The following is a 14,786-nucleotide window of genomic DNA, read 5'->3' on the forward strand; positions in this document are numbered from 1 at the left end:
AGTTCGAGACCAGCCTGAGCAAGAGCGAGACCCCATCTCTACTAAAAATAGAAAGAAATTATATAGACAGCTAAAAATATATATAGAAAAAATTAGCCGGGCATGGTGGCACATGCCTGTAGTCCCAGCTACTCGGGAGGCTGAGACAGGAGGATCCTTTGAGCTCAGGAGTTTGAAGTTGCTGTGAGCTAGGCTGACACCACGGCACTCACTCTAGCCTGGGCAACAGAGTGAGCCTCTGTCTCAAAAAAAAAAAAAAAAAAAAAAGAAAGAAAGAAAGAAAAACTTCTACGTAATGAAAGATACCACAAACAAATGAAAGGAAAAACCATAAGGTAGATGTATATATTTGTGACATATATAGAATTGGAAAAATCTACAAATCAAGAATAAAAAAGATAATCAGAGAGGAAAATTGGCAAAGGATACTACTAGGTTATTCACAGAAAAAGAAATATAGATAAACATGAAAATGTGCTTAAGTTCATTTATAATCAAGAAAACTAAGGACAACAGAGAGGAGCTATTTTATAGTTATTAAACTGGCAAAATTACAAAGTCTTACTTAGACCAAGGATAGTGAAAACAGGTATTCATATGGCTGGTAGGGGTGTTAATTGGAATAACCACTTTGTAAAGCAATTGTCTATATCTAGTAATTATGAATATATGTGCATGGTATGAAATGCCATTTCCATTTTGAGCTATCCATATCCACAGGGAAACATGTACAAGAATGTTCAACACAGCCCATTTATAGTGAAAACATGGAAACAACCTAAATATTTATCAATAGGGAAATATTTACCATTGGGAAATATCAAAAGGGTAAGTTGGTTCCATATTATTTTATAAAAGATCTCTGGATATTGCTGAGTGAAAAAAACAAGATGCAGAAAAGTATATGTCATTTACTTAAAAACAACTTAAAACTTAAAAACAAAACAAGATCACAAACTGTATTTCTATATTTTTGAAAGTATGCACCTCAGAGTGATAACAGTTATTAATCTATGGGAAGTGGGATTGGTCTTTAGCTTTTTCTGTATCATTTGAACGTTTAAAAATAATTACATGTGTAATTAGAAATAAACATTTTTTAAAATTTAAAGGTCATGCCAATACTTTGTCTAATTTACCAATGTAAGCTTCTTTTTTAGTATTAACAGTGAAAAGTCAGCAATTTCTACATAATACAGTGCAAGATGGGACACATTTTAGGTGTTTGGATTTTTCTTGTTTTGCTTTCATGTTTGGCTTTGAGAGGTAGTGGGGTATAATGGAAGGGCATGGGCTTTGGAGTCAAGTCTAAATTTAAATCCTAGCTCAGGCATTTACTTAGACTTTGGGCAGGTTCTTTAACCAATCTGAGCTTCAGAAAAAGTCTGTTACCTACTTCATTGGGTTGTATAAGAATTACATGTACTTGTTTTCCTCATTTCCCCATCCCCTTTGGTTAAGGGAAATTGGTCTAGTGTGGTCAAAGATCAAAGATGGTCTTGGTATGGATGATAAAATGTTACACCAGAACACACTGTATCCTTGGACCAGGACATACCAGTAAAGATGGAGGATGTAAATAATTAATTTTAGAGGTCTATTAACTTTTTAAACCATTAAGCTATCTATTTGTGCCTCACAAGATCAAATGCTAGATTATGTTAGTGACTTATAAATGAAATTGAACTTGAAACTTCTAAACAGTTTACATGACAGGCTTACTTTTCTTATCTTAGAGAATAGTTTTAATTTAGTGTAATAAACATTTATTTGTGCCATCCAGCATCTGAATCTCAAGAGGCCTCAAAGACCAAAATATGTCTCAAAAGGATTCTGGCAAGGGAGGGGAAAAAGTCAGGTTTAAAGTTGGGTATATGTATACACTCTGCTTGTTACTTACACTGCCATTGCCCTTGTGTATATCCATTAATGGCACATATAATAATTCATATGAATATTTTTCCAGTGAGACTTATTTATTCTAGTATTGGGACTCTGTATTAAATAATAATTAAAAATAAGAATCGTCTAATGTTGAGGTGGAAATTCTACTCCCCTCAAGCAAAAATTTCCAAATAGGACCTCTTATTGTTTAATTGTGAAATAAACAGCTAACACTTTGATGGTATTTATACTTGGGAAGAGAGAAAAAGAAATAGTTTTGGACTTTCCCCATATAAATTAGGGCCTCCTGAGTAATTAGCAGTTAATAAGTGAATGCATCCCACAAATTTAAAGGCCATAGCTGAAATGGGTATATGATTATGTAGATTATTATAGGTTAGGGTTTTTTGTAGCCCAAGAATCCTTGAAGATAATCTGTAAACATTGTTGGTTGGATGAGCAAAACTTTAAAATAAGTGAGTAGGGGGCTAATATTTATTGAGCACTTTCTATGTGCCAGGCTAAGTTTATACATAGATTATTTCATTTAATCCTCACTAGAATCTTCAGTGGTATGTTATTGCCCCAATTTTACAGAAAAGGGCAGAGAGATTAGGTAACTTGCATCAAGTCATGCAGTAAGTGCCAGAGGTAGAAGTCAAATTTAGGTCGGCCTGGATCAAAAGCCCATGTTCTTAACCATTGCAGTAAATTGCCATGCTCTTTCACTCTACAGAGTCAGTATGTAGCTTGTTAATCATTAATATGTTACCTTTTGTATATATTGACTGTTTTTGTAGTTTAGGCTGGGTGTGGTGGTGCACACCTGTAGTCCCAGTTACTCGATAAGCTGAGGCAAGAGGATCATTTGAGTCCAGGAGTTTGAGGCTGCAGTGAGCTGTGATCCTGCCACTGCACTCCAGCCTGGGTGACAGAGTGAGACCCTGTCTCAAAAAAAAAAAAACAAAACCAAAAAACAAAAGTTTATTATCAGACATGTCATTCTTAGTATCATACCCATTTTATAGCAAGAGTGACAGTGGTATATAGAGATTAAATGATCAGTGTGGAGTGAATCAATAGAACCAGGAAGTTTCTGATCCACAATTCCTTTACTTGCTAGGTTCATACAAGAGTCATTATCATGTTTACTTATACTTCCTTAGATTTTTCAGTACAGCATAATGAAGTTATATTAATATAAATACTTAGACAAGGATGCTATCTGAGCAAGACATGGATGATTGGGCATTAGTGTGGATTTTAGGACAATAGAGCCTTATTGGTACATGTTGGAAAACTTAATCCTGATCTTGTTGTAGAAGTCACAGCAAAGCCAAAGATGAAAAGCCAGTCAGTCTTAAATGTTTTTTCTTTTCCAAGAGGGCAGCTAAGATGCCCAGATATCTTTGCCCTCCAGGGATGCAGGTGTGCTGTTTTATTCTTTAATTATTCACATAAATTAAAGCCTATTCCTTTGCATTTAAAAAATAATATAAAACAACACTTTCCATGTTTTATTGCCAGACAAGAGCTTTGAAATTCTGTCTCATTGAAGTTTGGTAAACTGTAAGGATTTTCCAGGGTTGGGTGGTACACTTAACCACAGAGGGAACATTGGACTGATAAAAGCTGCAGGTGAAGGAAACCACTGGGGAGCTGCAATTAAGAGAGCTTCACACTTGGCGGTTGGTGTGAAATTCTCAGCAGGAAGGAACTTTTCCCTACCTCTTTTGGCTCTTCTTATGCTCCTTCCTCTCACCCACACACAAAAAGAGCATCAGGGCTGTCTGTCTGTTTCCACTTTGTGAACTAGAAATGGGTGGGGTAGTTCTTTGTAAGAAACTTTTGAAATCTGGGGACAAGTTCTAACTTCACACAAATGCTGACTGGTATGCAGGTGGAGACAGGACAGACACACACATACATAAACATACATACACATTCACATAGACACAAATGGACCACATCTCTCAAGTGATTTTACTATCTACATACATTCTTGCCTTTGTGCTCTTTGTAAAATAAAGATAATTTTTACTTCCATAACTGATTATATAGTGTTAATGTTGAGGCAGTGTGTTAAGAGCATGGATTTTTGATATCAGACAAACCTCAGTTCAAATCTTGGCTTGTCTTCCTAATAGCTATGTAATCTTGAACAAAGTACCTAAATTTTTTATAAGTCTCAGTTCTCTCATTTATAAAATAGAAGTATAAGAATAATTATCATATGATTGTTGTGAGGACTGCATAAAATAACTCATGTGAAACAATTAACCAGTACTATATCTGGCATATTGTTGTTTAATAAGTTGCACGAGTGCTCATAAATGGTAGCTGTTATTATTTATAATATTTTTTTTTTTTTTTTTTTTTTGAGACAGAGTCTCACTCTGTTGCCCAGGCTAGAGTGAGTGCCGTGGCGTCAGCCTAGCTCACAGCAACCTCAAACTCCTGAGCTCAAGCGATCCTCCTGTCTCAGCCTCCTGAGTAGCTGGGACTACAGGCATGCGCCACCATGCCTGGCTAATTTTTTCTATATATATTTTTAGCTGTCCATATAATTTCTTTCTATTTTTAGTAGAGATGGGGTCTCGCTCTTGCTCAGGCTGGTCTCGAACTTCTGAGCTCAAACGATCCGCCCACCTCGGCCTCCCAGAGTGCTAGGATTACAGGCGTGAGCCACCACGCCCGGCCTATTATTTATAATATTAAACTAAATATTTGATTGACAGATAAATGTTAAATATGTATGGTCCTATGGTTTTCTTTCTTTTCTTTTTGTATTTTTGGTGCAAAGTCTATTTTCCAGAAAATTCATCCTTTTTTTTCCTAGGAGGACAAAAGTACTTTGATTCTAACTTCTCTGAAAACATTTCCCCCATAAAGGGCTTTCACATTAACTTTTAGTCCCTGGAGCTAGGGAGGAGAAGCAGCAGGATTTGCTTCTAAGTAGAGCTCTTTCATTTCTATCATCAAAAAGAAAAAAATCCTGTACTAGCCTTAGGTAGAGCTAAGTTATAAAAGACCATACAGCCCAAGGAAGGAGTCTTTTTGTAAGATGAGGATAAGCTGGTAGAAGAAAGGAAGGAGAATATAGAAGTGAAAATATAACTGATTTTAATGTTAGTCTGGATACTTTTTCCTCTCAATTTAATATATACTTAATTAAAATGATTGTATTTTGAAAACAACTAATGCTAGAATGTGGCATGTATTATCTAATAGCTTCACTCTCAGTTTTGGCCATTTCTTAAATAAACAGTTTTCCAGTTGGATGAACTGTTGAGTTGATGAAGCACTGATTTTATTTTTACATCTTTTTTGGGGTGTGGGAGGGTGAGGGTTTGCAGTGGTTGGTAGATGTTAGCTTTGGGAAGCACTCATTTAGTAGAACAAGTTACAAAATGTAAATATGTCATTCATCTGGACTTTAGGCTGGTACAAACACATAGTGGTGAAACCTTAGGTCACATGGTCACTATTGTCAAATGAAGACTTTCTTGAATTCAGATCAGTAGATAAACTTATTTGTTTCATGAGCTTCACTAGACTAGCAGGACTTCAGGAATAGTTTTTTGAAGCACCCATTTTTATAAATTTTAGTGAATTCCTCCATATTTTCCAGAAGAATCAAACTGTGAAAGAGGCAAATGTTTACCTTGGCAGCAACTTCATGGAATTGGTTTTGGCAGGATATTCATCATTTTTGGATTTTTTTGTTCTCACTGCTCCAGAAGAAAGTATTTTTCTGAATTTTTGGATGGTAAATGGGAACACTGAATTAGAAACTTCTAGGTAAAGTGTGTCAGGATACCATTATCATACCTAAGGACAAAATTCAGGGAAGGGGAAGAAGCATTTGTTGAGTACCTGCTATATAAGAAGCTCGGGCTTACGTTGTTTACTGCAGTAAACTCCCAATAACCCTTTGAGATAGGCTTTTAAGAAAATGTATTATCAAGTATGTGTTATACTATGTGCCAGGCACTGTGGTGTTTTACCTGATTACTGTATTTAATTCTTATAACCCCACGATGTAGGTACTATTATTATACATATTTTACGATGAGGAAGTAGGCTTAGAGAGTAGGTCACTCAACTAGGAAGTGGTAGCACTGAGAATGGAGCTCAAGTCTCTCTAAGTCCAAACCCCAAGTTCTTAACCAGTGATTGTTAAACATCAGAGTACCTAAGAAGAACTAAGGGTAGTTGTTAAAAATCACTGGGCTCCAGTTAGAAATTTAAGGTCACTAAGTCTGGGATAGTGCAAAACTATAAATCTGCCATTTTAACAGGGCATCCCAGGTAAATCAGATCAGGGAGTTGATTGACCATACTTTGAGAAACAGAGTTAAATTGTATTGCTTTCCAGACTGGATAAAGAAGAAAACAGGTGCAGATTAGTAACTATCCAAGATTAAGCTACCAAAGACAGAGTCATAATTCAAACCCAGATCTAACACTCACACTTTTTATAACAAGCCTATGGTTAATTCACACATTTCCCAGTCACAAGAAATGCAGAAAACATGATGTCTAATAAATGGAGCCACACAGATTTCATGGGCTTGTTATTTACCAAGGTTAATAATTTACATATAGAGCAGTACTGAAATTTTCATGGTTCTTAAACTTTTCTAGTGACTTTTTGTAAAATTAAAGAATTGCGTTTTCTTTACAATCAGATCATTCGTGCTTCAAGCATGGAATTACCAACCCTCTAGGGTAAGTTTCTGAGACATGAAGAACTGAAAGAGGATGGAAGGAGGTGGAAAGAAAAGAACTTCAGGTGTATCTGCTAAATGGTGCTAAAGCTTCTCTTCAACCCACGCTTGTCACTGAAATGAATGAAGGGTTGTTGCTAATCCTACTAGCCAGTCACATGGCAGTAGGCCATGTTCTACATCATCTTCCATTCTACCCTTTGAAACCATAGCTCGGTTAGGGCCAGCAAGTTTGCTTTGCCTATTCTAGTCCACTTGGTAGGGCAGAGCCAACACCTTGATTGACTTCCATGGTCTCCTAATGGGATTGGGAGAACTTTTTTTTTTTCAACCTCTCTCACTTTCTCTTTCTCTCTTGTTCTTTGTTTGCAGCTCAGCGACATGTCCTCACGTACATGGAGGATGCAGTGTGCCAGCTGCTAGAGAACAGGGAGGATATTAGCCAATATGGCATTGCCAGGTTCTTCACAGAATAGTAAGTACATGAATGCTTTACTAATAGCGGGAACCCAGCAGAGGCACTTGGAAGCAGAGTCCATGCAGAATAGAGCAGGACAATGCTGATTATGTAGTTACAGTGAATGCTTATTTTTGGTAGGTTGGTTGAGGGCTGCCTAAAAATGTTTTGGAGCATGCCTTTGGCACAGCTAGTTTTGTCCACTGATATGTCTCATGACTGGTCATGTTTATAGTAGTTTAACTACTTGTTTGATCTATCAGATCTGTTTCTTTAGGTACCTCTTAAAAATTTTAACTTTCTCCTTTATTCAGAATATTCATTCTGATTTCCTTTAGGTGATGTTCTTTTAGCCTGTGTGTTTTTTTGTTTTTGTTTTTTTTTTTTTTAAGTTTTGGGTAGTTTATTATTCAGCAATAGAACACCTCAAAAAATACATACTCTAAAATCACAATTAACCTGAATGCTCAGAAAATGGAAATGGAGGTTGCTAATATTAAATAAAAAAATAATAACCTCAAAAGCCAAAAAATAAAAAGCAGAAGACCCTACTTTGCTTAAATTCTTATGATTGAGATTCCTTAAAAAAACATTCTTACTTTAGAAAATGCATTTATAACATAATATAATACTGGATTCTTGGGGCTTGCAGACGATAGATCTTTTTTTTTTTTTTTTTTTTTAGCTTGTGTTTTTAATGGCTGGCTTTCCTCATGGAATTGTTTAGGATGATGTTCCCTTGCAGTTTTCTTTCTATAGAATGTAGTGTCAATCACTCAATGATTTAAGAGTATTTCTAGAGGGAGGATATCTTTCATAGATTGTATTTTTGAAGGGTCATGCTTCTTTGTAAAGTATGCTTTGGGAGTGTAAAAGTCAAAATAATTACTACTTTCGGAATATCACAGAACTATGTTAGGCTGAATGAGAGAATCACTTTAAAATACCTTAATCTTCATAAAAGGATGTGCTAAAGAAATACAAAGCATATTCTTATTACTAATATGCCATCACATATTTATATAATCACTTGTATTCTCCTTCCTTTTTTTCTGGTTTATTGGGAACATTCTAAGAAAAGAAGAGTAACCTCTTACTGGCTTCCCTTTAAATGAATTATGAACTCAAGTCCATCTTCCTTGAACATAGATTTTTTTTTCCTTTCTATTCTCCAGAGGCTCCTTGGAGATCAGACAGCTATTCTAATCCCTAAACTTGGGTTGCTGTTAGGGGAATACTTGACTCTCCCTGCCTCTTTTGCTGAGCTAGAGTTTTTATAAATAAAATCTAGATTTTTTTTATGGACTGGCATTGTAAGTTCCTTGGAAAAACAAGTTTTCTGAGAGGAGAGCTGGTCTTTTCTCCCAGTCTTCTAAAGGAAGACGAAGTAGAAAAAGGGGCCAGGTATAGTGGCTCATGCCTGTAGTCCCAGCACTTTGGGAGGCAGGAGGATTGATTGAGGCCAGGAGTTTGAGACCAGCCTGGGCAACATAGCAAGATCCTGTCTCTACAAAAAAGTTTAAAAAAAGAAAGATTAGGCAGGTGTGGTGGTGTGTGCCCATAGTCTCAGCTACTTGGGAGGCTGATGTGGGAGGACCACTTGGGCCCAGAGGTTTGACGCTACAGTGCGCTATGATTGCACCACTTCACCTAACCCAGGTGACAGAGCAATACCCTGTCTCTAAAAAAAAAAGAAAGAAAAAGGAATCTTACTTGTTCTCATGGTGTGGGCTGAAGCAAATGAGGTGGGCAGGGAATAAAGACTGAGATTGAAAAGCCTTGCTTGTTTTTATAGAACTGACAAGCCTAGGGATCGAGTTTCCAGGCCATTTAATCTGTACCAGCACTCTTGAGGCTTCTTGCTAAGTGCAGTATGACTTGGATGGGGGTAATGCTTCTCTTTGGCTTTTTTAATTAATAATTTATCCCCAGCAATCTCCTTTTTAAGTCCTTTCTCTGTTATACTGGTTCCTTGAGGGAAGCATCATTCCTTCTTCATCTTTGTATTCTCAGCACTTGACATCACACTTTACATGTAATAGGTGTTAGGTAAATATTTGTTGAATCTAGTTATTGCATACTATCTACTCTTATTATTGATCTTGTTATAATAAGGACTGTTTTCTTATTTTAGCCTCTCTTTGTTGTTGATTCTTTTTGGTAAAGCTCTATATTCTGTCATTTAAGAAGCTATATACCAAGTATCTAGCACTCCAAAAGTGAAACCCAGTGGTCTATGTAACCAACACTAAACTCCAGTGAACCAATAAGTAAGGCTTATGACTATTTTAGAATGCTGTTGATTGTAGGTAGCTTTTTTTTAAATTTCAAAATATTAAGAGGGTAAAAAGGTTTTAGGTTACATGGATTATTTTTGTAATGCTTGAGTCCTGGCTATAGGTGTACCCATCACCCAAATAGTGTTTATAGTACTCATTAGGTTGGCTTAGTTCCCCCCACATACCCCCTCCCCACTGGTTGCTTTCCACTGAATTTTACTTCCCACTTGTGTGCTTATTCGTTAGTTCCAATTTAATAGTGAGTACATGTGGTGTTTGTTTTTCCATTCTTGCTATACTTCACTTAAGAGAATGGTCTCCAGTTCCATCAAGATTGTTGTGAAAGGTATTAATGCATCTTTTTTATGGCTGAGTAGTACTCTTGTAGGTAGCTTTTATCTATCAATACACTGTTGAAAGTAAATCTTAAGATTTTCCACAGTGCTGATAGAAATCTTATTCCTTGCCAAGTGAGCTATTTCTTGTCCCCAGGAAACTAAAAATTCCATAATGTATGTGAATTGCACATACCTGACACTTCTATAACTATAAGACACCAGGTTGGCCTGAGGTACGTTATTTCGAGAAATGAAAAGTAAACCAGCATCAAAGCTCCAAAAACTTTTTGGATTTTTTGGTAAAAAGACTTGAAAGGTATGGATATATGATAGAATGGGAAGTAGTATAAATAGTATTTGGTAGGCAAGGAGACCTGAATGATAGAAGCTCCTGATTTTACTTCGTGAATTTGATTTATCTAGTGAAAATCCCTCTCTTTCAGGCCTCAGTTTTATATTGATTTATAGGAGAAGCATAATGAAGTGAAAAGAACACTACCCTAGGAGGCAGAAGAGCTCCTTATAAGTCTTCATTCTATAACCTTGGGCAAATTTCTGAAATCTGGGCCTCAGTTGCCTCGTCTATGAAATGGGTTTAATAAAGCCTTATGTGCTAACAATAGCATAATAATTATATATTACAAAAGACAGTTTTTATTAAACTCATACTTTTTCTCAGCCACTACAGTTCTTTGAGGTAAGTACTATTATTACTATATTATCAACTCTATTTTATAGATGAGGAAATTGAGGCTCAGAAAGGTTAAAATAGCTTCCTCAAGTTCACAAGCTAGTAAGTGACAGAGTCAGGAGTCAAGCCTCCTCTGCAGTGTTACAAAGGCTACTGTTTTCTACTGCCTCCAAGTCGCTTAAATGCCTAATGTTGCTGGAAGACTAACCAGGTGATATTTTAAGGTCTCTTCTAGATATAATTTCTATACTTCTTGAATTTTCCCTTATGAACTATACCCCACAAGTTTATAACGTAGCCTTCTCTGGTCAACTTAGTTCATTGCCATTTAAATGTTTAGTATTGGCCTTTTTGGGGATACAATTGGAGTTGGCTCTAAATAGCAGAAAGCATGATTTTTAAAAATACGTTAACTCTGCACTTCCATCTCAAGTTCAGACCTTGAGATTTTCACACATTTAATGATGAGTGATTTACCTTTAAACAATGATAAAAATACTCTTTGAAATTGTTTTCAGAAGGCTTCTCTGCTGATTTTCTTCTCTGGGTCTGCTTGCCCTCCTACGTGTGCTGTTACCCCTGGTTGTTGGTGTTTTCAAACAAATCCATGATTGTTTCAGCAAATCTGGATAAACTGTAAAACCCAAGTGGCTGAGCTATACTGTGTGTATGTCTGCAAGACTGTGAGCTCTGTAGATCATATTTCTCTGGACACTCATGAAAGAAGGATACTAAATCCTAGGGGATTTTCTTTTACGTTATATGTAACCTCTACCTCTGAATTTTGTCCCTCAACCAGTGGAAGTTAAAATGAATTAATATTTAGAGGTGTTACTCTAAGAATAGACCAAGTGTCAGCACTAGGTCAGGACTGCTAAAGAAGTACATCCAAGAAAAGGAGGCTAGTGTAGCAGTAACTTAGAAACCACAGCAGAGTGTGACCAGATTCTTGTGGCAAAGATAAAATGAGAAATGTGGCTTTTTAAGACATTGGAAAATAATGATGACAGAAAAACAGGCTGAAATCTGAGAATTCCTATCAGAATTGGGAACCATTCTTCACAGGCTAAATTGATAGTTACTACACTGTGACATCAGGGAGCTTGACCTCCCCATACTAATATAGGAAAGAATAATACTCTGTGGTCTTGGTTAGTAGGCCCAGGAGGGCTCTTTCTTATGATCAAGTGTCTTGTTTTTGTTTTTTTAAATGATGATTTTAGTTTCTTGGTGAAGTTTTTATGATGACTGTTTTGGTTGCAAGAAAAAAAGTACACAGATTACCTTTATTGATGGAGGTTTATTTTAAGGATACATGAGAACATAGGGCAGCATTCATTCATTTTTGAGCACCTACTCTGTACCTATATGTACTGGGCAATGGGAATGTAACAGTGAACAAGACAAATAAGGTACCTAACCTCATGGACCTACTGTTTTAACGAGAGAGATAGTCAATAAATAAGCAAATTGATGATGATGAGAATAGCTAATAGGTACTAAATAATTACCATGTGCTAGGCACTGTTCTAAACATATAATATGTATTAACTCATTTAATCCTCACGATACTATGAGGTATAGGGTATTAGCATTATCCTCATTTTACTCATTAGGAAATTCAGGCACATAAAAGTAACATTCTCAAGGTTATACAGATGGTAACTGTAATAAGATAAATAACAAGAAAATAACCAAGGAAATGTAATATATAGGATGGCCAGAAAAGACCTCTTGGAGGAGATGACATTTGAGGGCTCATCCCATCAGAGAGCCAATAACTTAGTTCAGAGGGTGACTCACCTCCTCTTTGTCCACCTTGGTTATCTAAGCTTCCTGTGTCCAAAAAAGATAATTTGATTGCTTTTATTTGCTGCTACTCAGAATGGAGTACCTTTAATAGACAGTGTTCCTAGGACCAGTTCATAAGTAGTTGGCCCCCCTCATGTCCTCATGTTTAATAAGTGAAAGTAATAAAATAGTCATAAAATTATTTGTCTTATATATAGTATAAATATGGAGATAGAAATCTTCATCGGTTTTTAGAAAAGGAACATTAATAATTTTATTCTGATACATAATGATCATCAGACTTCAGTTGGGAAGTTGCGTAACTTTTTTGTATACTCTTATAGTAAAAGGTATCTGCATCAAATATCTTTTTTATTGTTTTGATTAGAATAAATCTATTGAATGTGAACTTTATTAATTCATTCTCAGAGGGAAAAAAGTAGATTCCAGTAGTGCATATTCCTAAATCACTTAAAATGTAACTCTAATGTAAATAAACCATGATTATAAAATGTATATTGTATCTTCCTTTTTTTTTTTTTTTTTTTTTGAGACAGAGTCTCGCTTTGTTGCCCAGGCTAGAGTGAGTGCCGTGGCGTCAGCCTAGCTCACAGCAACCTCAAACTCCTGAGCTCAGGGGATCCTCCTGTCTCAGCCTCCCGAGTAGCTGGGACTACAGGCATGCACCACCATGCCCGGCTAATTTTTTCTATACATATTTTTAGCTGTCCATATAATTTCTTTCTATTTTTAGTAGAGATGGGGTCTCGCTCTTGCTCAGGCTGGTCTCGAACTCCTGAGCTCAAACGATCCGCCCACCTCGGCCTCCCAGAGTGCTAGGATTACAGGCGTGAGCCACCACGCCCGGCTGTATCTTCCTTTTTAAACAGGTATTCTAAGCCCTCTGAAAAGATAACTCACCTCTTTCCTACATAATCTAGAACAATCAGGGCATAAACTTTTAGTTCTGAAGTTGGCAGATTTTTTTAGGATTATTCACTGTCTAGCATTTAAGTTATGTTGTTTTGGGTTCTTCTTGTGTTCATGGTAATGGAGGAACAGAGAGTTGGGGCAATGAGAAACACATCAGAGCAAACCAGAACTTCACTAATTTCCAGGTTTTGAATGAGAGAAGGACTTGAGACTCTCTGGGCCATTTCTGCTCCATGTTTTTTCCCTACTTGTTGTTGTTAAATTGAGCCAAAATACGATTTGGTGAAGTAATGGTGACTAATCCTATTATAGGCTTCTTCAAAAGGGGTAACACTTCTCCCTGCACCACCACCACCCTGCCTTTTTTCCATAGTTCAGTTCTTAGCTGGACTTGACACATTGTAACAGAAAATTACCCATTTCTCATTGTCAGCATCTGGATTCTCACAGACTCAGATAATTGCCCGGAATAGATTTTGCCTTCAGTTAAAACAATCCTATCCTTACTGTTACTGGCCTAGGCACTTCTGTTAAGCCATCATTTGTGAAATCTATAGAGGATTTTGGGTTCTTTTCTGTATACTATAGCAAAAGCACTCTGGGGAGCCATAGTGGTGAGTCAAGAGTCACCAAAATCTATTTTGAAACTTAAAAATCCAGGGTCATTGAGGATACAAGAAGCTGCCTATTTTTGTAGAATCCATCTCTCTTCTTTACTCCCTTCTTCATGTTGTGGTTACAGGAAACCATCCAGCAGCACTTGACCTGGTAACTGAGGAAGCGATTTCACAGCCCACTGGTCCCCTGACTCATTTAGAAGTCAGAGTCAAAGGTTACAGAAGTAATAATTGGGCCCAGATTCTCCCTGTCAGGAAAGACCTTACTTCCCCACCCCCTCCTTTCTACAAGTTAAGAGAAACTTAGCTTGTGAAACCATTCACTAAGAGGAAATGAAGGAACTCCATCCTTGGCTGAAATATTCTCAAGACCCAGTGATATTATTTCTGTTTTCATGAGAGCTGCTTTTGCAGCTAGCTAGTATAAAACATAGGTATATTTCTTCATGCTGAAATATCTCCTCTTAGAGAAATAACTTGATTTATTTTAATTTATAAATAATACAAAGGATCTTTGGTTGGTCTGACCCTGGTATTCCTTCTCATACCACCACTCTGATAATTCCCTGAGTACTTCTCTGGAAATCAAGGAGATACACACAAATCTGAATTAACATGTCATTTGTGCTATTAGTAAAGTAAAATAGGTCATCGGAAGTTAAGAAATTTTCCTTCATGAACAACAAAACAATTTAAAATTTTCAGAGCTTTTAATTTCTTACATAATTTGCTCATAACTCTAGAAGATCTGTGGTGCTAGTGGCCCAGGCCTGGCACAAGAGCAGGAAAGAATGACACAATCTGGCACCTTTAACCAGGTCTTTAATGAACTGGCATGGGGGTGGAGGGGATAGAGAGGAAGAAGGAAGGACACTTAGGATTTTGGCAGTCACACAAAGGCTCTTCCTCCCTGAGAAAAGTGAAATGAAAGTCAAACGAAGCTTCCCTCTACTGTTACGATTTGCTGCAATGTTTGTCTGTCTCTTAGTTTCCAGCCCCATGGCAGGTACATTTTTACAGTCAATGGCTTCTCCAAAAAACAAATTGTTTCTCAGGATCCTTCAAG

General features: G+C 36.8%; 1 protein-coding gene across 2 annotated transcripts in view; it reads left to right on the plus strand.

Annotated features, from left to right (window-relative positions):
• The window catches only part of CSTPP1 (centriolar satellite-associated tubulin polyglutamylase complex regulator 1), a 170,646-nt gene that overhangs the window by 35,299 nt on the left and 120,561 nt on the right, over positions 1-14,786 (plus strand). For both annotated transcript variants that reach the window (XM_069471309.1, XM_069471308.1), the window contains exon 2: positions 6,987-7,089. In XM_069471309.1, coding sequence (XP_069327410.1) covers positions 6,987-7,089 — 103 coding nt within the window. The remainder of the gene's footprint in view (positions 1-6,986; positions 7,090-14,786) is intronic.

This window comes from Eulemur rufifrons, chromosome 6 (genome assembly GCF_041146395.1).
Source record: "Eulemur rufifrons isolate Redbay chromosome 6, OSU_ERuf_1, whole genome shotgun sequence".
NCBI lineage: Eukaryota > Metazoa > Chordata > Mammalia > Primates > Lemuridae > Eulemur > Eulemur rufifrons.